This window comes from Prionailurus bengalensis, chromosome B1 (genome assembly GCF_016509475.1).
Source record: "Prionailurus bengalensis isolate Pbe53 chromosome B1, Fcat_Pben_1.1_paternal_pri, whole genome shotgun sequence".
Taxonomy (NCBI): Eukaryota; Metazoa; Chordata; class Mammalia; order Carnivora; family Felidae; genus Prionailurus; species Prionailurus bengalensis.
Window position 1 is genome coordinate 123,596,553 of NC_057344.1, and position 23,917 is coordinate 123,620,469.

Sequence of the window (23,917 nt, forward strand, 5' to 3'; positions counted from 1 at the left end):
CAGTCTTCCTCCCCACCTACCCCGCTGCCGCGCTGGGAGGTCGGCTGCGCTCCCGGCTGGTCCTAGAAGGGGCGGGGAGAAAGGCAGCGGGAGGAGCGGAGAGCGGTGGCAGGAGGCGGTGCGGCTACGTGGGCCCGCGGCCGCCCGGGAGCGCCCGAGCCCGTACGCGCGCGCGCGAGCCTCGCCGAGGCTCTGGCGGCGGGCAGCCGGCGGCAGGGCGGAGCTGCGGGCGGAGGAGCCGCGCGCCGAGCGGGCGGAGCGAGCGGCGGGCGGAGCGAGGGGTGGGAGGGCGCGCGCGAGCCGGCGGGCGGGCGAGCGAGTAGCGTCTCCACCAGCATCTGCTGTGGCCGCGTTTGCCCGAAGCTGGGAGACCGACGGACCGACAGATCGCCTGGCGGACAGACGCGGGCTCTCGCCTTGGGCTCGGGGCCAGCTTTGGCGAGGCTCGGGGTTTGCAGCGCGCGGTTTCTCCGCTAGCTCACGGCCACCCCGGCTCCGGCGGCCTCGACGCGCAAGGGGCTGGAGGTGCGGGAGCGGCTCTCCGCCGGTCGGTCCCCGTGCGGCTCAGCCGCGGCCCGGAGCTGCGTCCCAGATCCCCTGCTCCCCTCCGGGCTGCTCCGAGCAACGGTGCTCCGGGGCTCCAAACTCGGGCTGCCGGGGCAAGTGTCTTCATGAACCCAGAGGATGTCCGGGAAGCACTACAAGGGTCCTGAAGTCAGTTGTTGCATCAAATATTTCATATTTGGCTTCAATGTCATATTTTGGGTAAGTTGGAGCGCTTCTGGGATTTCAACTATTGTGGCCGATCGATCCGCGGCGATTTCCCCCACGTTGCTTGCTGCTTTTACTTTTCGCAGCCCCTCGGGCGCTTGCCCGAGCAAGGAGAGGCATTTGCCTTCCGCCTTTCCAGCTTGCGCGTTGGAGAGATAAACATTTAATCCTATTTAGGAGTGGGAAGAGGTAAAAAGAAAAACCGAGCCGGAAAGGGGGCACCCAGGCCTTGGGGTGGCTGTTTAAGGGACGAATAGCAGGGATGCAGATGAAAGAAAGGCTCGGCAGTTTGAGAAATGAGCAACCGCACGAATTAGATTTGCTCCCGGTGGGATATGGCTGTTGGGCAGAGCGTGGTGTCATAATAGGGAAGGCTAATCGGGCAGAGCCGACCCTGAGGTCCACCTTCTAACGGGGATCTGATTGGACGAGGGCTTGGCTCCGTGTTGCCGCGGCTGGTCTGTGCCATGCTCAGCGTGTATCTTCTTGCACCATCTCGGGCTTTGTGTAGGATGCAGATGCAGTGGTATACGGTTCTGTAATGTACACGTAAATAACGCTTCCTGCGCGCTCTTCCCCATCAGCTGGAAAGCGCTCCTTTTGCATAATGGACTGGCTAGTGGGCGCGTGGGATGGAGGGTTTTATTTCCATGTGTATATTCTCAGGATGATAACAAGTCACCATCAACATGTTTCAGTGTGTTCGTGCCTCACGTCCTCCTTTTCTAAGGAGTGACACAGAGTGGGCCGTTTTGGGGAAACCTTGGAGAAATGCAAAGAGAATGTATGAGATACGTTTTATTGGGGGTACGGAGAGCAAATGCTAGAACGAAAGATTCAAACCACGCTCTGGCTTTGCTGGCAACACAGGGTGTTGGGCACCTATTGTAATTAGGCTGGGATGCCTACTCTTTTGTTTTGTTTGGATTCTTTTCCTTGATTTCACAAACGTGTTCAGCAACCAGACAAAGAGTTCACTAGGGCAAGGAGAGAACGTTGGTTCAAAGACTGTGTTATTCCTGCCGCCCCCCCCCAATCCCATCCCATCCCATCTTCTTCCTTAATGCGCCCCCCCCCCCCAGTGGAAAGTAAAGATGGTGGCTGTCTGGGGGTGTTTTCCAAGTTGCTATTCAGTGTAGGTTCAGAATGAGACACACAATAATGCAACGGTGGGATCAGTCATAATCCACGGCAGTATGCACACATTGTGTGTTTATTTTGATTGTTCTTTAATTTTAGCCATTTGTTGTAGACATGTACAGCTATGAGAATAGTTATCCATATAGCTCTGTATATTCATTTTTTCCCTACTCACATTAACAAAGCCATTTTTACATTTTTTCCTATTTTCTGTTGAAGTGTCTTGCATTGGTTTGCATGTTTTGCAAAGGGAAATGGAAGGGTTTGGGGACCACTCTGTGTCACCATGTCATCTGTCCTCAAGACTCATAAAGAGAATGGGGGGGGGGTGTGGAGAACATGAATAAATATTGTATCTAGTCGTTCACAGACAGGTTTGTATGTTTTTCTTGCCAGAGATTGTATGTGATTCCTGTGAGTGGTCGCCCCCTCCCTGCTGCAATTAATAGGAAGAAGAAATTATTTTTTTTCTTTGCTTCTCTTTTTTTCATCTGAAAAATGTCGAAAAGTGCTGGGTAGTCACATTTCTGAGTGAGGTGTTTTGATTTTATTGGACCTTGAAACTTTGTGACTTTGAGAGTCAGGGACTACTGAACTGAGACTGGACCTTGTTGAGGTAATGAGTCCAGGCCTCTGCACTCTACTTGAACACTTTCAAAAGTTGCATGTTTCAGCTACCAGGCAACAGAAAGCACCCAGGGGCTTTCTCTGTAGTTTCATAGCAGGAGGTGGAAAAGAAATAAAGGGATTTGGGCCTGTTTCCCTAACAGTTTGGTGTAGTTTTGTACAGTATACAGAGGAAAATTTAGTATTTTCTGTGGATTGGGTTGTAGCAGTTCCACTAGAACTGTGGAGAGCATCAAAGAATTACGGAATGCGTGCATAGAGACTTCCAGAATAGAGCTTCCTCTTGTTTGATTTTGAAGGTCTTTTGGCGGGAGTTTTATGGGAAGCCTGAGAGGAAACCTAGACCGTGGAACTAAACAAGCTACCCCAGGCAAAATTGTTAAGTGGAAGCCTCCTTATAGCCCTTCTCTGCTTTGTATATGCTTCCTCCCTCCTTTCTGTGCCTGGTGCCTTTTACCCAGATGCCCCTTCATACCTTTCCTATCCTGCTGTCTACTTCAAAATTACCCCATATTTAAATCTCCCAGTGTGTCAGTACCATAGTCTCTCATCACAATCAGCAGGAAGGTAACATGACATTCGATTAAAGTACAGCAATTCAGACTAAGATATTAGTGACTGAAGAACGGGGGTCAGTAACTTGGCAGTCTGCTTCTGTCAAGTTGCACATCTCTGCTCAATGCAAAGTTACCATCCTGTCAGTTACTGCCGGAAACAGCAGACTCGATGCTACCCTTACACAGTTATGAAGAAGAGATTCATAATAGAGAGCACGGCTTCCTAATCTTTCATTTTCATGCTGTGAGATGCTAGAATAAATGTGAAATCCATCGAGGACGTTTGGAGGTGTAGTTCTGGTGAAATAAAATTGACATGTGGACATTGTCACCCTGGCACTGTGAGCTTGGTTCTCTTGCTAGTGGGTAGTTTGACTCCTTGCTAGTCAGTTAACTGCCCTGGGCCTCAGTTTCTCAGCTCTTAAAATGAAGGAGTTGGATGAATTGTAAGGTTCTTTCTAGTTCTGACAAAGAATGTGTCTGTCACGTTCCAATAGGCTAGGGAAGAAAAATACAAGAGATGGGCACCGTGTATAATGAAAATAGCATCTATTGGAGTACTTACTACAGACCTTTTCTCTTACTGAGAGTTGTCTGAAGATCAGTTTTCTTACTTCATTTTTTCTTCTTGGCTTATTCACTCATTGGTGTAGTTTGCATTCTTCCCTGTCCCCAACTGTGAATCTCAAATGGAGTCCTGTGAGTCATTAAAAAAAATTTTTTTTTATTATTAGAGTTACAGTTTGGTGTATAAAATATGAATCCTTTTATATAACAGTTGTACGATATTCTGAGTAACAAAGTCAACATCTTGTACAGATTCCTTTCTCATTAGTTGTCACAGGGTGGTGGGGAAAATCTCATTTTCCCTATTTAATGTTGGAAGACCTCAAGCCAGAAGGGAATTGGTTTTATTGAGGGTGTCTCCCTACTAGGACATTTCTTGGAAAACCCTTAGGCTGCTTTGAGGTGGGTGAGGGAAGAGACAGGGAATTTTTTTTTTTTTTAATTTTTTTTTTTCAACGTTTATTTATTTTTGGGACAGAGAGAGACAGAGCATGAATGGGGGAGGGGCAGAGAGAGAGGGAGACACAGAATCGGAAGCAGGCTCCAGGCTCTGAGCCATCAGCCCAGAGCCTGACGCGGGGCTCGAACTCACGGACCGCGAGATCGTGACCTGAGCCGAAGTCGGCCGCTTAACTGACTGAGCCACCCAGGCGCCCGGGAATTTTGTTTTAAAGTCTCTTTTTTGGGGGGACTGAACCCCCACATCACCTCACACCATTAATAGATGTTTTGCTCTGGACTTTTTTTTTTTTAATTTTTTTTAAACGTTTTATTTATTTTTGAGACAGGGAGAGACAGAGCATGAACAGGGGAGGGTCAGAGAGAGGAAGACACAGAATCTGAAACAGGCTCCAGGCTCTGAGCTGTCAGCACAGAGCCCGACGCGGGGCTCAAACCCACGGACGGCCAGATCATGACCTGAGCCGAAGTCGGCCGCTCAACCGACTGAGCCACCCAGGCGCCCCAGGACCTTTTTGGATTTTGGTTTTAATGCTTAACTGTTTGTAGGCAAGTAAATTGACCTCATTCTGGTGTTGTTGATCTGTTGTTATGTAACAATCAACCCCAACTCTTAGTGGTTTAAAACAAAACTTTATTATTATATCTCACAGTTATGTGATTTGAGCAGGCTCATCTGGGCAGTTGCACTTGGGGTCTCTTGGGCAGTTGCAGTGAGATGTGAAGTCTCACTGAGGTAGGATGGTCAGGATGGTGTACTCACATGACTGGCAGTTGATGTTTTTGCTTACAGCTCAGCCAGGATTGTTGGTTAGAGCACCTATTTGAGGCTTCTTCCTGTCTCTGAGACTGAAAGAAGGTTCCAGGCAGTTAAAACTACTTACCTGCCCCATTGTCACTTTTGTCTGTTTTACTCATTAAAGCACACATGGTGTCTGCTAAATTTCAAGGGGGAGAAGAAAGAAATTCTACCTTTTATGGACAAACATCAAGGTCATGTGGCTTGTGGCCATCTTTGGAACATACACTCTGCTGCACTGAGCCATAACTTCTGGTTTATAAAGGAAGGATAACATTATCTAATGGAATTATAGTTTCAAGGATTCAGTGAGTAACATATTACCCAGTACAATGTCTCAATATGTAACACATGGTGACTATCATTATTGTTATTGTCTCTAGACTTTATACTGGTTCCATTCTGCACTGTAGAACTTCTAGAATATTTTAGCCTGATACTTTGGCATCATTACCACTAGGTAATGTTAATACCTTTAAGATCTTCCTAGGATTCAGTAAAATGGATTCAGTAAATTTGTCACTTATTAGAAAAAAAAAGCCCCATGGATCAGTGGAAACCTTGAATGACTTGGGAAAACCAAGAATGGCTTGGGGACACCAACTGGTTTTTCTCTTCTCTTTACAGTACTACAATTAGAACAGCCTTGGATACTTGAGGCCAAATTTCTCTTTGATGTGCTTTCAAATATTACATTGTGTCTTTAAGAGGAGGTTTATCCTGGGTTGATGGCAGAATATTGTATCTAATTTGTTTCCACAGGGCTTAAATTCAGAGAGGAGAGAGATTTAGGGAACCTTGGGGGGGCATCAAGTAGGAAGCCTTATCTTATGATTCACTATAAATTGTAAGATGTTCTGGAATGACGATACATCAGCAGTTTATAAGTCATAATTTTTGTTTTAATTTGCTAGACATCTGTTAGCTTCGATGGCAACCATATGGGAGTCTAAATTGCCTTTTGAATTACAGGGAGATGGTAGGAAGAAAGCTAAATATGGTTATGAAAGTGTCATATGGAAAAAGTGTAACAAAGGTGTATAGACCTCAGTGGGGAAAGTAATTGAATACTGAACTTGCTTGGTCTGGCTGTTCACTCTTGGGTCAGTGAGAAGGCACTGAAGCATTCACACTTGATGATATCCCTGGAAGATAGAAATGAAGCAAAGGGAGAAAAGGTAGAAAACCAAATGATGTTCCACCCAGCATCAAATTGCCAAGGTGAGCTAAAATGGATCACTCTGTCTTAATGTGTCCACAATAATAATCCCAGGCATAAGGTGAAAGCAACCCGTGTTTTAACAAAGCTTTATAATTATGGTCTCTTTCTTCTAAGCATCTCAAAGCATCTTAACAAGCATATTATGACATCTTTGTGACAGATGAAGAAACTGGAGCACAGAGATGTGGAGTGACTTTTGTGCTGTTTGAAGAAGGTGTCAGGGTTCGCTTTTCAAGTATTAAGTCTCCTCTAGTAACGATAGCCCCAGCTTCTCCTTTGAAACTTATTTTAGAAGATGCTTTTAATTTTAAAATAAAACATCAAGTAAGTCACTTACATCTGTTCATAATTGAAAAGTGATAAAGTTTTTGCATATGCCTCAATTAACACCACCCACTAGCATAAAGAGTTAGGATGAAAATGTTAGAGAATATGATAGTATAATAAACTATGTGTAGTCTATTGAAAATTCATAAATGAAATTTGGATTATTAAGGACAATTAAAGACAATGGAGTACTGAAGACACATGCTTCTTTCTATATGTGACACTGATGACTGTCTTACATTTCTAACCTTTGAATCATTAATCATCACTGGATTATAAGGGCCTCACCTGCAGGGACTGTCTCTCCATCATTTTCATAATCTCAGTGTCTAGCACATTGTCTGGAGCATAGTAGATGTTTAATAAATATTTGTTGAACGAACGAATTATGAAATCATTGGAAAGTACCTAGACGTCATCTCCTCTAACTTCCTATTCAGTGAGACATTTTCTCTAACATCCTGCCAACCCATCTAAACATGGATCTGTTTTTGGACCACTTTAATCGTTAGAGTTTCACTTGTCCTCCAAGTAGATGTAATATGTTTCCCTGTAACTCCCATCCTTGTAATTTACTGTGGCTGATTTTTAATTTTCGTTTTGAAACAATCTTAGACCTACAGAGAAATTGCATGTGGTATAATTTGCTTTTATCCTGAATCTTTTGAGAAAAAGTTGCCAGAAAGATGGCTGTCACACCAACACTTCACTGTATATTTCCTGTAAACTAGGGTATTCTCCCAGATAGCCACAGGACAGCCATCCAAGCCAGGAAATTACCACTGATACATTACCATCATCTAATCCTCAGACCTCATTCAAGTTTCCCAGTTGTTCCAGTCATGTCTTGTAAAGCAAAGACTCCAATGCAGAGCATGCATTGTATTTACTTATCTCTTTCAGTCCTTCTCTGTCAGGATCTGGACACATTTGAAGATTATAAACCAGCTATTTTGTGTAATGTCCCTCCCTTTGGGTTTGCCTTCCATTTTCTCATTCTTAGATTCAGACTGTGCATCGTTGGTAGGAAAATTACAGAAATGGTGCCGTGTTCGTTTCACGGCATCCCATCAGATGGCACTGATTTCTGTTTGTCCTGTTACTGTCGATGGTCACTTGATTAAAGTGTGGTCTGCCAAAGCTGCTCTGCCATGAAGTTACTCTTTTTTCCTTTTGTAATTTGTACATATTTTGTGACAGGTTACGTCCAAACAACGTAAATAGCCCAGTCCTCATCAAAATTTCAACCTGTTAATTTATATAAATCAGGAAGAAGTTGCTTCCTTTTCTTCAGTGCGTTTTAAACTGTTACTCTCCTGGGGCACCTGGGTGGCTCAGTTGGTTGGGTGTCCGACTTTGGCTTAGGTCATGATTTCACAGCTCATTGGTTCAAGCCCCGTGTCGGGCTCTGTGCTACAGCTCAGAGCCTGGAGCCTGCTTCGGATTCTGTGTCTTCCTCTCTCTCTGCCCTCCCCTGCTCACACTCTGTGTGTCTCTCTCTCAAAAATAAATAAACATTACAAATAAAAAATAAAACAAACTGTTACCCTCCTTACTTTGATGTTGCAGTTGGTCCCAGGTTTGGCGGCCATGCTGCCTCCTGTGCCCTTTATTTATTTGTTTGTTTGTTTGTTTATTTTTAATGTTTATTTATTTTTGAGAAACAGAGGCTGGCGGAAGAGTAGAGTGAGGGAGACAGAGGATTGGAAGCAGGCTCTGCATTGACAGCAGAGAGCCTGACATGGGATTCAAACCCACGAACTGTGAGATCATGACCTGAGTCAAAGTGGACGCTCAACTGACTGATCCACCCAGGCGCTGCCCCCCCCCCCCCCCCCCCCCGCTCCTGTGCCCTTTAACTCCCATCATTCTTTGAGCATTTCTGTGCTTTCTGGCAGAACAAGATGTTCCAAGCTCATTTTATAATTTTGGGGTGTCATCTATTGTATCAGTCATTTCTCCAAGGAGCCTTGGTTCCTTTGAGTGGCGAATGTTATTTAGAAGCCAAGATCTAGTTGCTAAGTGTGCTCATTGCTATGAGGGTATCACCACCCCTGGGAATTCCCAGTGGATATAATGGCGGCATATGTGTATGTATATACATATATGCACATATGCATACGTTACATATGCGTTTCTATATTTATTTATATTTTGAAAATCATGATTTCCATGATACCTCAAATCCCTATTTGATACCATGGGGTTTATTCTAGGTTTTTCCTTTTCTATATTTGTAAATACCTTCTTTGATAGTGAGATTCCTGGCTCCCATTATTCTTAACAGTTTACTTATTTGATAAGTTCTCCTCATATGTAGCCAGTCTTCCACAGCTGCTCCTGTTGTCCTCCTTACCTGCTGATGCTGCAACATGAATGCCACAACCCTGCACCCCAAAATACCCTCCCTACTCTGATTGGGCTCTGATACTGTGCTCTGGGCTTCCACATCCCTCTTCATACCCATCCTTGCACAAAGGCCTACCTTGCTTGGTCCCAACTAATGGCTTTAGGACAGAATTTTTCAGAAGAAGGGAAAGGGCCTATGTAACACTTTTGTGATATGAAACAAAACTTACCTCCTTTCTCTGTAGCGCTTCAGTATTGAAAAACAGGTATTTTGTCATTCCTAAACCTTCTGTTTTCCATCTTTAAAAACTGTTCTGTTTTCCAGCTTTAAATTCCTCCATGTATTCTTCATGTACAATTTCCAGATTGTTCTTTGCCCTTGTCACGATACTCTGCCTGTGGTCAGACACACTTCCATTAATGTAGCAACCAGAGTGGAACACATTCTTCACTCACTGTTCCAACCATGCAGAAAGCAGTGGGCTGTTACTATTGAACTTCCTCTTAAGTCTCTAGGCCATGCTGGGCCTATAGGTAGAAGCTTCTGCCACCGCCTGGATTTGTCTTTGAGTAAGTTACTCTCACAAATTATTTCCTCAGTTGCTTATCTCAGATATGGTGAAAATAATTCCAATATCTCATAGAGTTGTTATCCAGTATTAAAGGAGAGCATGCACATGAAGGTGCTTGGTAAAAGGTAAATCTCTCAATACAAATAGTAGTGATTAACCTCAGCTAAACCACACAGGCTTTTCTTGGCAGCCAGAGAACATTGTTGGCTCAAAGTGAATTTCTAGTGAAATGAAACCTTCACTTCTTTTTCAGGTGAACGTCTGTCAAACTCATCTCCTTAGGCTAAGTGCTAATCAGCAGCCCTAACCCTCTAGTTAATTATTTGAATTTAGATTTAGTGCTATATGTTTATCCCATTTATATGTCTTACTCCAGCCCTGCAGTTTTTAAACTGTGCTGCCAGAAGCCCTAGGCTTCCTTGAGGTATGCTTGGGCTGACAGGGACTATCTGTGACCTCTCTCCCTGCCTGAGAACTCAGCCATTAGGTTTGATATTTTGGGATACCATGAAAAACTTTGCTTGAAAAGAGGGGTCTCCTGCTTAAACAAACTATTGAAAACCACCATTCTAGCTTTCAGATGTTTTTGAATCTTGATGGTCAAGGCATGTTTTAACAAAATCATTCCTTGTGTGGGTCCTTCTTCTATGTGTGAATCTCTTCATGCCCAGGAAGTCCGTCTCACTAGCTAGAGTGACTTCTGCAAGATCAGTTGGCATTTCACCTCTTTATAGATGTAGCAGCGTAATTAGTAAGTTGTTAGGAAATTTTAGTCTTCCCACCAGGGGATCTGATTCAGTAGGTCCTGGATAGGGCCTTGGTATTGTGGGTTTTTTTGTGTGCGTGTGTTTTGTTTTTAAATGCCTGCAGGTGATTCTGATGTCCAGCTGAGTTTGAGAAGCTCTGGTTGTTTTTCTTGGCAAGATGTGGCATCTCTTCCAAATGCTGTCTGGAGAGGACACTTGGGGGAGCTGGGAGTGGGTAGTGTAGAGCCATGACCAAAGAGTGACTGATTTCACCAGCACATGAAGCTAGTGTTCGTTGCTTATGAGAAAAAAATAATGCGGCCTATTTTATCCTTCATGGAATTTTTTATTAATCCAAAAATGCCAGTTTATTTTTAAATCTGAAAGTCCTAAAAACAAAATGAGAAAATCTCTGCTAAACAGAACCTCTTGTGCTGCAATTAGTATGCTAAAAATTAGCATCATATAGGGATAGAAGCTAGTTATTTACTCGACAGGAACAGTGAAGAAATAGACATTTTGTTCTTTTGCCCTAGCTGCCCTGCACACTTCAGGGCAGTGGACTGGGTCTAACCACAGATGCCAGATAGTGAACTGTCCTCCCCTTCAAATATCGGCCTCCCTGGCCAAGGTGCTCTTCCTTTCCTGGGACTTTCTCCTGTTTCTCCAGCCCTCTGTACCCTCATTTGGGGATGGGGTGAAGGGGAGTTGCTTTCTGTATCCTAGGGCAGTTTTGTTGATTTCACTGCCGCAATGCCATTGCAGGGACATTTCTTCTCCCACATCCCCGTGTGCGGCACTGTCACAAAGAGCTGACAGTAACACAACACAGGAGACTCAAGCCTGATGTTTGTCAGTTTACTTTTTTTTTTCTCTTGTTAATTTTTATTTAAAAATTTTTAATATTTATTTTGAGAAAGCGAGTGACGTGTGTATGTGCGCTCACACACGTACACATGTGTGACCAGGGGAGGGGCAGAGAGAGAATCTCAAGCAGAGAATCTGACACGGGGCTCAGTCTCACAAGCTGTGAGATCATGACCTGAGCTGAAACAAGAGTCGGACACTTAACCAACTGAGTCACCCAGGCACCCCTGTCAGTTTACTTTAGCAAGGGAAGCTTCAATGTAGAAGATTCAGAGTGTGCATAATGAATTTTCAGATAATTTTCTTGACTTCTTCCTACCCCCTTTAAAAAGATTAGGTATTTGGTTATGGCTGGGCTCCTAAAGTGGAGATCTTTTGAAAGAAATAAAATCTGGAAAAAAATTCTAAAGTATTTCTCTGAGATGTGTTACTGGGGCATAGTTCTCACACTGCTCTGAAAAAGGGAAGAAAAAGGGCGCCTGTGTGGCTCAGTTGGTTGGGTGTCCGACTTTTGATCTCAAGTCAGGTCTTGATCTTGTGAGGTCAAGCCCTGTGTTGGGGTCCACTCTGGGCTCTGCAGTGGTTGTAAAGACTACTTAAAAAAAAAAAAAAAGACCCAGAATGGTGGACAAACTTTGTGGTTAGCACTGATGGTATCTGTATGTAAAAGATTGTTAATTATGAAATGCAAGGTATAATTTTTAAGCAATGTAATCACCAACCTTGATAACCAATTAGTATTTGGAAATAGATGGCAAAACACTTTGGCTTCTCTCATTGAAAAGGCAAAGTGATGTTGTATACCTCTTCCAGCTACTGTTTACTATTTACAGAAGTATTATAAGACATAGGGCTCTTTTTACTTGTTGAGATTTTTTTTTTTTTCTAAATTATACTTGGCACTAAGTCTTGAATTTCTAAAAATCTGGAGGGAACAGCTGGTGCTCTAATAAATATTCAGGCCAGCTATTTTAATGCTTTGTACTTCATTAAGTAGTCCTAATAAAAGGGGAATACTTGAGTTAAGCATTTCTCAAAGTATGTTTTGCTTCCAACAAAAATTTCCCCCAGCTGTTAATATTTCCCCCCAAGCAGCCTTAAAATTTAATTCTGCCAAGTAAGTAGTTCTAATCACTATTGAAGCATTTAATGCCAAAAGTTAGTTCTCCTGTTTTAAGGTATAGTTCTATAAAAATGCCCCAGCCCTTTAACGGATGCAGACTCCACAGGTCATTGACCTTGTGGAAAAATGGTTTATTTGGGACCGTATTAGAGAGTGATGAAAAAGGTGCATCGTGACTTGGGCAGGTGAGGAAGCAAGCTGAAGAGTATGGTGTTGAGTTTGGATTTCACGTGTGTCTGATTTTTACCCAGCTCTCTTCCCAGGCCTGTGACCTTAGGTTATTTTGTCACCTTGCAGTTCAATCTCCTCATCTGCAAAATGGCGTTCTTAGTCGTAGTGTTAATTGATGTCATTAATAGTAGTATTAAGACTCAATATCTGTCTTGGAGTCATGAGGATTAGAGGAGTTAATATGTATGAATGGCTTGGAAAACTCAGTAGATATTAGCAGTTATTACTCTGTTTTCCTCAACACCCATGATTTTTTTTTTGATTGTTTTTTTCTTAACTTCTTTCAGAACCATTCAAGTAATCTTACATTGTAACATATATTTTTTGTTCTCTGTAATGTTCTGCCTACATAAGCGCATTCTCAAAATAACTAAAGGGAAAAGAGATCTAACAAATGTTCACAGTGTTCTTTTCATTGTAATGAATGGCATGTAATTCTTATCATGGATACCAGACCATGAATTTGCATCTATTGTTTGTTGTTAATTTCCCCGTTTTTCTTTACCCATTTAGATTCCCTTTTCATTTTCTTTGCAAAACCATACGGTCTTGGTCTCCTATTAGTGTTTTGTGCTGGGACAGTTGAGTTTCTGATGTTGAGCTCTGGTGTTAGGCCTAACACCTGGCGGAAATAAAAATCTTTTATTAACATCTGTTGAATCGGGATATTCTAGAAATATCTGGATGGCTGTAACTACATATTTTTAGCTTTTAGCTTTTATGGTATCATCAGTCATGTATATTTCGATCATTGTTTTACTCTGTATTTCAGAAAAATTCTTTAGATTGTTGAAGGGGCCTTTGAATTGGCACACAAGTAGAATTTTGGCCTGAAGTACCTGGCCATTGACTAAAGGGCCACCCATCTTGGTGACTGACTGATGGCGTGACTTCTCTGGGGCAGTTATGGGGTGCATTGGGTGCTGTGCTCTTTTGCCTCCAGTGGCGTCACGTGACACAGAGGACCCACAGTGTCCTAATTTCTTTCTTTCTGTTTTTTTTTTTTTTTTAGTGTGTTGAATTTTTATTATCTAATTGTCATCGTATTTTCTTGACCACTGGGTTTAAGAACATAGCTTCATTTCCAAACATTTTTGTTTTTTTTATTTACCTTTCTATTAATTGATTTCTTTTTTTTCCCAGTATATGAAGTTTATTGTCAAATTGGTTTCCATACAACACCCAGTGCTCATCCCAAAAGGTGACCTCCTCTGTTTTTTTTTTTTTAAGTTTATTTATTTATTTTTGAGAGAGACAGAGACAATGTGAGCAGGGGAGGGGCAGAGAGAGAGAGAGAGGGAGAGAGAGAATCCCAAGCAGGCTCTGCGATGTCAGCCGAGAGCTCTATGAGGGGCTCCAACTCACAAAACTGTGAGATCGTGGCCTGAGCCAAAACCAAGTGTCAGATGCTTAACTGACTGAGCCACCCAGGTGCCCCAGGCTGTCCTAAATTCTAAGCATAATCTTCCCTCTAATTAGGCTCACCTCTAGGAGAAAAGGCCAGGGAATGCTAATTTAGTAGGTGCAAGGAGCCTTGTCACTCACTGTTATGCAGAAGGTGTACAGAAAACCCCAGCCCTTGAAAGGGAAGAAGGAGGGATGAAAGGGAGGGTAAGTAGAATTTTTACTGTAGCGTTCACTGGTCAAAAAGAATGATCTGTGGAGCATGACAGGATATTATAGGAGCATACTTTACTTAAGGTAATTTTAGCCTACCTGCAACATGCCCAACACTATTAATTTTGATTCCCTCGTTGGCCTCACAATCCTTTGATGGTTTGTGACTTCCCTTTGCAAACACTGAAGTTATCCCCTTGTCCTTCTGACCTGTGCTAGCCAGTTTCCATGAGGCCTGGAGGATGGCCCACATGATAATCCGAACAGCGAACCCCAAAGTTTAGTCATTTGCAAGTTTCCTGCATGGTTTTGGACAAACTCTGGTGCCACCTCAGAGTTTCTCAAATTTTGATGTGCATACAATTCACGTGGGGAATCTTGTTTAACATGCAGATTCCGATTCAGTAGGCGTGAGAGAGGCCAAAAATCTAACACTTTCATAAACTCACTGGTGAGGCCACGGTGGCTGGTCCACTGATCTCATTTTGAATTGCAAGGATCTAGACCATTGCGAATTATTCTTTTCTTTTAAATCAATTCTGTTTTTAAACCTTAAATACATTGATTAAAAAAAAAACTTCAAAAATATCATTATTCAGATACATACAGTGACGATAATCTGGCTTATTAATTTCTAGGTTGTGATTGGTGCCTGCTAGCAGGCCTGAGTCAGAAGCTTATTTTCCTTTGTTACAACAGAGGTTAACAAATGTACAAAGTGTTCGACGTCCTGGCATCAAATGAAGACTTTCTCCTTGACTAGACCAGAGGATTAAAAGAGAGTTGAAAAGGAAATGACTTTCTTATTCAAGATTATTTAATGCTGTATTCTAAAATCATCTCTTCTGGCACCCCAGGTCACCAGGGAATCTCACTTTGGGGAGCCCTGCTTTTAAGTAATTCGAAGGAAGGCATACATTTATAAGCTAAACTCTATTAGTGAGATGGATGGATCTCTAGAGGTAAAATGGTTGGGGAGATGTGTTGAAAGTTTTGCCTACTTCAGGTTCTGTTTCCTGTCGGGGAAAAAAGAGAGGTACCCCCCATTTCTGAAAAGTTGCTACCAGCTCTGCGCCCAATGAGTAGTTACATCTTAGGCAGAAAAAAGAAAATGCTTTGGAAAATTGGATCTCCGGCTGATAGGAGGTTGACCTTAAAAACTGAGGAAATCTATCTCAGTGGGTTCCTTTTACATCCATCTCCTCTTCCTTCAAGTTGCTTTGGATTATGTTCAATTTGGAATGAGTCCATTTACTTGATGCATTCTTTAGAATAGGGCATTTTCTTTGTACTTTTCTACTGTAAAAACAATACAGCAACACTAATATACATTTTTTTTAAGGAAAAGAAATTCACCACAATCCCAGTAATACTTTCTTTTGGTTCAATTATATTAAAAATGGAGACTCTTAGTGAAATACTGTGAGAGCAGTGAACAAACACGCCGAAACAAACAAAAAGCCATTTTCGGGTCTCACTAAAGAGACTTGTAGTCTCTTACAAGGATTTGAATTTAACAAACCTCGGTTACTTAACTTTGTAAAGGAAAAAAAAAAGTGCTTTTCCATCAATAGCTTAAAATTTTGTTTTAATGTTTATTTATTTTTGACAGAGAGAAAGAGAGAGAGAGAGAGCACGTGCAGAGGAGGAGCAGAGAGAGGGAGGCGCAGACTCCAGGCTTTGAGCTGTCAGCACAGAGCCCTATGCAGGGCTTGAACTCACAAACTGTGAGATGATGACCTGAGCCTAAGTCAGACGTTTAACTGACTGAGCCACCCAGGTGCTCTGCCATCAATATCTTTTAAGCATTTCTTCTGACTTTACCTGCATTTCCCCCCTCAGGATAACATTTAGAATAAGTGTTTCAACATACAGAACAAATACCTTGTGAATAAACATCAATGCCACACAACCAAAAAAAAAAAAAAAAAATCAATAGATCTGCTTTAGGCATTTGAAAAACCCTGTACTTTTAAACGAAAGAGTTACAGTGGTAGGTAGCTGAAAAACAAAACCCCCAAAACCCAGGCTCTTAGCTTTAAATATTTTTCAACATGACCTTTATGTAGACAGAAAAATAAAGCTGAAAAATTTCTGAGCACCAGTTGTATTATTGGTGCCCTGCTTATCCAAATATGTGTGGCAACTGCCCACATGGTAACTCATGTGACAAATGCTACCTCGTATTTTTTTTTTTTTAATCTCATAACTGTAATCCTAGGGAAAATAGTGTTTATTTGGTACCAGTTCTTTTAGCTTTGTCTATTGGTTGTGGAAAGAATAAATTGAATGAAGAGATGGCTAGATGACCTAATTCTATGTGGCATTTTCATTTTTTTCCTGAGTCTGCAAGATTTAATAATCCCTAATGTTCTTACTGTATGTTTTGAGAGTTTTCAAGTTGCTCTCCAGTGAGGATTTGAAACAATTACATAAAAGTTTGAAAATTGTGTTTTATTCTTCTTTTTTTTTAAGATACAGAATCAATATCTTAAAAATTGAAGGATTGGTGTCACTAAAAAGAGGAGAGAAATATTTTGTATTTTGTGAAATACAAGTATTCCATTTAGATATTTATATACTTGGATTTTTAATATATCAGTATAAGTCAGTAAATTATCAAATATATATCCTTCATGAATATTAAATATTGATCTATACCCTTGGATTTTTTTTGTTGTTGTTGTTAGTAGATATGTGCTTTCTTTGGAGAAAGACAAGCTTCCTAAATGACCATGTGACCTCCAAGCAATTTTATTTATGATAAAAGACTAAAGTTTCTTTTATGACAGTTTAGTATAAATATGCAAACCAAATGAAAAACTTTTTTAAGTTAAAAATAAAAACCAGAGGGGCCCCTGGGTGGCTCAGTTGGTTAAGCATCCAACTCTTGATCTCAGCTCGGGCCTTGATCTCGAGGTCCTAAGTTCAAGCCCTGTGTTGGGCTCCACACTGGGTGAGAAGCCTACTTTAAAAAAAAAAAAAAAAGAAAGAAAAACCATAGATCAGTTTTAGTCTCGATGGCATAAACAGAAAAAAAAGACTGTGATTATATTTTTGATTCTTAAATGAAGACTAGAAAATGAACTCTTTGAACTATAAAATTACTACATCTTAATTGAAGGCACCAACAGATCATTAATTATTGCTAAGAACCTTTTTTTAATTGTGAGCTTTCTATTGAATATCCCCTGCCTTGCCCCTCTTCTTTCTGTGAATTTAATTTCAGAATTGTGAAGACCAGGCTTTTTGCTTTCAGTGAAGGTGAATCTCTTTCTCATTCCTTAAAGAGGTTAACCTGCTGATGACAGAACAGAAGGTTGGAATTATTTTCAGCAGGAATGAATGGCGGTACAGCTATTCAGTGTAGATCTTTGGTGGATCTGTTTAGTGCCCGGGTATTGGAACTATCCTTTCACTGGTCTTTTGCAGTCCTCTTTATATGATCTAAGTATTTCTATGTTGAAAAGGACCTGAAAAATCATTTAGGTTTTTACCTTCTTTCCCCGCCCCGTGGGGTCCTAATAGTGAATCCCTCCTCCCCCCACCCCGCCCCTTTTTTTTTTTTTTTGCCCCAACCAAAATTTTCGGCAGAGCCCACCACGTTAAAACAGGGAACAGCTATAAAACAGGAGCCTAGCGTCTCACGGGGCTCACGCCTCCTCCGCCACGCTGCATGGGGAGAGCACGCAGAGGGGACCAGGAGAGGCCTTGCGGATTTTGCTGAGGATGGTGGGGGAAGGCATCTGTTTAGCATTTACGAATTCACCTAGAAGTCGGTGTTGGCTTGTGTTGCCTGTACGCTGTGGGCGCGCAGAATTGCCCTAGTTTTCAAGTGCTAGTGCTTCGGCTCCATTTGGTTCTTCTGAACGGTTTTGGTGCATTCTGATTAACATCAACCTTGCTTGTGTGAAGTGAGTACTCAGGTCATTTACTATGTATTACTCTTACGCTTTGGAATGAACAGACTCAAAAACTTGGCTTCATATGGATTCCATATGTGGCTTTTAAGTTAGCAGAAACACAAAGCCTTTCGATTAATTTGCACATAAAGTTGCATATTGAATAGATTAAGCTTGATGGTGTAGGTATTATTTGAAATTCTTTGTCATCTCTAATATTGTTCATATTTAAACAAGCTACTAGGTGTTTGAAGTTTCTGTGGTGATGACCTTAATCTATGAATTCATATAGGTCCTATTTGGTTTATTTATTTATAAATGTTTATTTTTGGGGGAGACAGAGCAGGAGCGGGAGAGGGGCTGAGAGAGAGAGAGGGAGACACAGAATCCAAAGCAGGCTCCAGGCTCTGAGCTGTCAGTACAGAGCCCGATGCGGGCTCAACTTCACGAACCATGAGATCGTGACCTGAGTCGAAGTCAGCTGCTTAACTAACTTAGTCACCCAGGTGCTCCCCTATTTGGTATTTTTCGTATTGAATGCAGCTACCCATGGAATTTGTTTTGCACCATTAGCCCCAGATAGTCACACATGATATAAAAAATGGGACATTGCTTCTTTATTTATATATTTAATTTTATTGTCCCCCAACCCCCATGCTAGGCAGAGAATACTTCCCCCCTGTTTAAGGTAGTGGTTAAGAGTGAGACTGACTGGGTTCAAATACTGGCCTTGACCCTTTGAAGCTGTGTGACTGTGTACATTTACTCCATTGCTCTGAACTGTTCCTTTTGGGCAAAACGTGAGTCTACTTCTAGGATAATTGTAAAAGTTCAATAAGATGTTGCCATGGATCCCTGAGAGGGGTGAGCACTCAGTGGATACTGATACTGTAATCAAGTGTAGAATAGATGACAACTCAGGACAGGTGCAGGCTTTTGTTTGGTTCATTATCATCTGGGAAAGGTGTTGGTGTCCGGGAGCCTCACCTTTCCTTGTTAGGGAGATACACTCTGTATAATAGAACTTTTCACTCACAGCAAAGTTTTGTTTGTTTGTTTGTTTGTTTCCTTTTGTCCTTCACTCACTGGTGGAAATTGTACCTCCACGCTTTCCTTTGGCAACTGGATCTGCGGGTTTCTGGCCAGGACACCTGCTCCATTCCCCACTCTCCTGGACCCTAATTTGCTTTCCTGTTTAGCTGCAGCTGTCCACCATGCCCATTCCTGGCGTGACCTGATCAGCACTCTGTTTCTATATCACAAACACCGGCTTTTTTCATAGTTCTCATGTCCTGTCTCTAGGGTCATTTTGAGGCCACAGACTTACCTGGGTTGTTTTTTTTTTTTTTTTTTTTTAATGGTAGTATATGCAGAAATTACAGTTCCAAAAAATAACATGTGTAGATCTTCTAGGCATATGAAAGGCATAAAATTTTTTATGCCTGGAAAAGTACCTAAAGTATTGTAGCTACCCAATACTTGTTAATTGAAATGAATTAGTTAAATCTAAATTAATTTTCTTAGCTTAGGAAAAAAACTAGCATCCATTTCGGCCCTCTGCAAAGATTTTTTTTTTTTTATGTACAAGTAGGTATGTTTATGAACCTGTTTATTAATATATAACTTATTGTGATAATAATTACAACTTTTTAAATTGAATTTATATTTGTATACTTACAATTTTTTGTTATAAATGATGTTTATGAGCTGTTGAACTTTAAGGAATCTGGCATTTTAAGTTGTGTTTTCACTGTATGGAATGTCAGAGCATAATTCTGACAAGAAGAAAGTTGCCTGCCTTCCCAAAGTTAGTGCTTTTCAGAGTGTGAACATTTGCCCAGTGGAATTTTGTCTCGTTTTTCATTTTCTGAACTATCATAGGTGATTTTTCTTCCTTCAACTGTATAGATGAAGATTTCTAGAACTGAAGTTTTTCCCAGATTGAGACCAGCTTCTATTCTGTCCATTATTAGTTTGGTTTTTTTATTTCTTGTTTATTTCTAATCCTAAGTTTCCAAAGGTGGAGGAGGTGAAAGAGAGGAAGAAGAGAAGCAAAGGCCATTGTCTTGAGGGAAGGATGTGCTTGGGAGGAATCCTAGACTGGGCTATTGGACTAAGCAATTAAATATGGGATGTTTCAAAGTTCCTTTCCAGTGAGGGGCCTAGGCTCAGCTTTTGTATCCCATGACGAGTGTAGTGGAGGTTCATGTGGTGGAGTTTCTGGGACCATGAACCCCATAAAGATAATTATCTAAATTTAGGAATATGCACAAGTTATCAGAAGACACTCCACATGTTTCTTGTGCTTCTCCGTGTCTTACTGGGTGTGCCAGGAATCCTCTTTACCTGGGCCATTTCCTAGAGGTGTATTTGCAGTGAGCAGTCTTGAAGGATGAGGTAATGTCTCTCTCTGGAACAAAGCGTAGTCTCATTTACTGCTTATTATAAAGCAGAAGGTTCCCTAAAGCACAGGTTCCTCAGCTGTGATGCAGACATAGAGCAGCACGTGCAGCTTCCATCTGGGCCCCTCCGTGCCAACCCCCCTGACCCTCAGACTTTAGGACAAGGAGAACCTACTCAAACATGATGCTCATGCTCTCTGCTGTGAATACTAGTCCTTTGTCTCTGACCCAGGTGTCTCGTGTCTTCTGCCAGCTTCCAAGCGATGGTAACAGGTTAATTTATTACCATGTAAGTAGAGTAAAAGCAAATAAGGCTAGATACAGGTGTATTGTGTGTAAGTTGAATACTTATCCAGTTAAATATATTGAGCTGTGTCCTGTTTAGACCCTAATCACCTGGGCCTAACCTACAAATAGTGTGGTTAGGAAGGCAGTGGTGGGTGGTTCCTCAGAGCTTTTCGTGTACTTCATATCTATGCCCCTGGCCTGTATGTCTCCAGGGAACCAAGGGAACCAAGGGAGACCACGGCATCTTTGCCAAGAATTGTATCCTGAGTCAGGTAAGATATAAAACTGAAATATGCAAGAGGTTGATCTTGAGAGTACTGAGCAACAGAACCCAGGAGTATTGGTGGCGGTGGGAAGAGAGCACACAATATTAGGAGCTTAGGAGGACATCTGGCCCTGAAAGAAGAGATATGGGGAAGTCCAGGCCAAGGCAGCAGGCCAGAGCTAAGAAGAGGCAGGAAGAACCCATCTCAGAAACATCCTGGCTTTGCTGAATTGGACTGGGGAAGAAAATTTGTTTGCTTTGTGATATTTGTGGAATGAATTGTTTTTAAGCAATCACTTAACCTGTTGGAGAGTAACACCGAGATCATCTCCAAGCTGGTTTACGCAGTTTAGAGAGCATTTATATTAACAGTCATGCAGCTGATGAAAGGCAAGTAAGAATATTTGTTTAAAACAATATTTATTTGTGTTTTTTCTTCATCAAATACCTGTAAAAGTGTATTTACTTGTTAGATGCAGTAGATACTTGCTCTTTCCCTTGTGAAAAGAAGAATATGACCTTATGGTTATTAGGCCTGATATTAAGATTTTACCTCGAGAGTGGACTCTCAGGGCTCAAATATGAGGTAAGATATTGAAACCCCACTCCTGTTGTTTCCAGTGTGAATCTTATTTGCATTCAGTCAACCAAATTCTAAATATTTTTTATTCATTTAATGATATGTGAAAGGTATTAACCATCTATAGCCATCAAAATGAGATCCATGGTGACTGCTGACATCTAAGGATTCATGGATTAAGAGTGCATGGATCAGGAAGTGGATTTTAATGGGGGAAATATCTGTGGGAGTGACCCCTCTGTCCCCCATCCCCAAGGGCTGCACAACATAAGTTGTGGTCTGTACAACTCCCTGGGATATGCATGATGCTCCCCGGAGTTGTGCAATGTGGAGCTTTGTGTGCATTGGGCAGTCATCCAATGGTTGAAGTAAGTGGCATGTAAAGTGGGTGGTCCTTTAAGTTAAATGGGTTCAGACATTTCTGCTTAGTGTGGTAAGTACCACTTGTGCCTTTCAGCCCTTGTATAATGAGGGTGATGTTGGTAGACATGAGGGCTTCTCATGGGGACCTGGGAGTTCCTTGCTAAGGAGAGGTTTCCTTAGTCTGACAAAGACCCTCAGGTGCCTTGGGACTTTGCAGACTGGGCTAAAAAAACCTCAGACCAGGATCCACTCTCCAACTGGTCCTTATTGGGCCCAGGGAGAACAAAAGAACTACAGCTGTTGAACCTGTTACTGTACCCTTGAAATCAAATAAACCAGTGGTTTGCTTATGTTAGTGAATAAGCTTGATTACTCATATTCAAAATAATTAACCTTGTTTGTGAAGTGATCGTCTGTCTGTAGTTACCTTTGGATCTTGAATCCAGGGTATGAAGAGGCTGCTGACCAATTTTTTTTTTCCGGTTTCTTAATACAGTTACTTTACTTTTTTTAATTACATATGTGAATATATATAGTGTTTGCCAGTGTAAATGCCCAGATTAATAGAGATCACTTTTTTGTGTGGAAGATTATTGCTTGCCTCTGCAAGTAATTCTAGGAAATAAAAACCAAGTATCAACATAAAAACTTTTCTTCACTATTCTGGATGCATTTTCATAAAAAAAGACTTGGGAGTGGAACTCTCCCTACTGCATGAAGATACACTGCTATTGCCTTCTGCAGCAACTTGGTTCTGTCCTGCCACTTAAGCTTTGAGGACCCTTAGCACACAGAGAATGTCTACTTTCCTTACAGCTAGGTGGAGGTACCAGCCCCCAATGTGTTTCTTATTCCCTGCCCAGGTGAGCTGACAACCTCCAGAAAAGCCTAGAGGACTTACCTGTTGTTCCCATACCCCCATCCACTAGCAGAAGTCACTTTATATGTATTTTATATAAAGGGATTTCAAACAGTGGAAGTCTGTGGGACCTGGCATCGTTAAGGTAGGGATTTGAATCCCAGGCAGCTTTGCTGCCCTCTTTAAGCTTTTTGAGACTTTGTCTCCTCATGAGTAAAGGGAGTATGTTGAACAACTGTTCTCCATAGTTGTCCCGTGTTTCTGCACATCTTGTGAACTGGGGCACTGACTGCCTTTGTTCTGGGCTTTTTAAGGATGTTTGTATAGTGAAAAGCCTTGGAAGGTAGATGCCCATGAAAAAAAAAATACCTGGGTTCCCTAAGTTCAGGAGCCCTCTCGTGGTCCTGATCACTGTGTGAGCCCTCTTTGCATTGTCCTGTGGGAAGTGTTGCTCAGAGAGCTGGCACAAGTACAGATACTGTGACTACTGCCACTGCTGTGAGTAATAAACCATCCTTTGTCTCTGACCCAGGGGTTTTCGGTCTCTCGCCAGCACCCATGGAACTGTGGTAGGCTAACTTGTTAGCTTGTAAGTAGGTTAAAATCTTGGATCCTGCACAGTACTGCAAGTCTTAATCAGTGTATGCTTGTATGCTCTGCTTCTTCTCTCTACCACCTGTCCCTGCCCTGGTTCAGGTCATTACTATTTCCCATGTTCAATATTATAGTACCCCCTACCTTCCCAACACTCCATTCTCCCCATTCTGCTATAGAGAGATTTCTCTAGTGGCACATCTGATCGTGTCACACTGCCCTGCTTTAAGTATTTACTTGGCTCTTAATTAGGACAGGATTAAAGCCAAGCTTCATTACGGGGACCTTGCCTACATTTTCCCCTCCCACACTTCTCTTCTGTTCCCCAGCCGTATGTGTATGGAGCAATGGAGCAAAGGGGGAGATCTATTTGATGTTCATTATAAACTTTTCAGGTTCCCTAAGTTCAGTTCCCTCTGTGCTGTGACACAGTCTGCTGTGTATGCAGGTGTTGCCTGGTCTGCTTACCATCCCCCTTTGGGAATTGGGGCCTGGAGACTAGTGAATCGTGAACTCCACTTTCCTGACTGTAACTTTGCACTTATCTGGGCTTTCAGTGACCTTTCCACCATTTCTGTCCGCCTTCTTTTAAAGGTATAGCATCTACCACAGAAAGTTGTAAAGAATAAAGAGGTCATGGGTATAAAGCACTGATCTCCGGGCCTGATTAGTGCTGGTGCTTCTGTAATT

The 23,917-nt window shown here is 41.9% G+C and overlaps 1 protein-coding gene across 2 annotated transcripts in view; it reads left to right on the top strand.

Annotated features, from left to right (window-relative positions):
* The first annotated feature begins 257 nt into the window (after positions 1-257).
* TSPAN5 (tetraspanin 5) overlaps positions 258-23,917 on the top strand; it is a 175,484-nt gene continuing 151,824 nt past the window's right edge. For both annotated transcript variants that reach the window (XM_043571959.1, XM_043571963.1), the window contains exon 1: positions 258-765. In XM_043571959.1, coding sequence (XP_043427894.1) covers positions 685-765 — 81 coding nt within the window. In that variant the 5' untranslated portion in view covers positions 258-684. The remainder of the gene's footprint in view (positions 766-23,917) is intronic.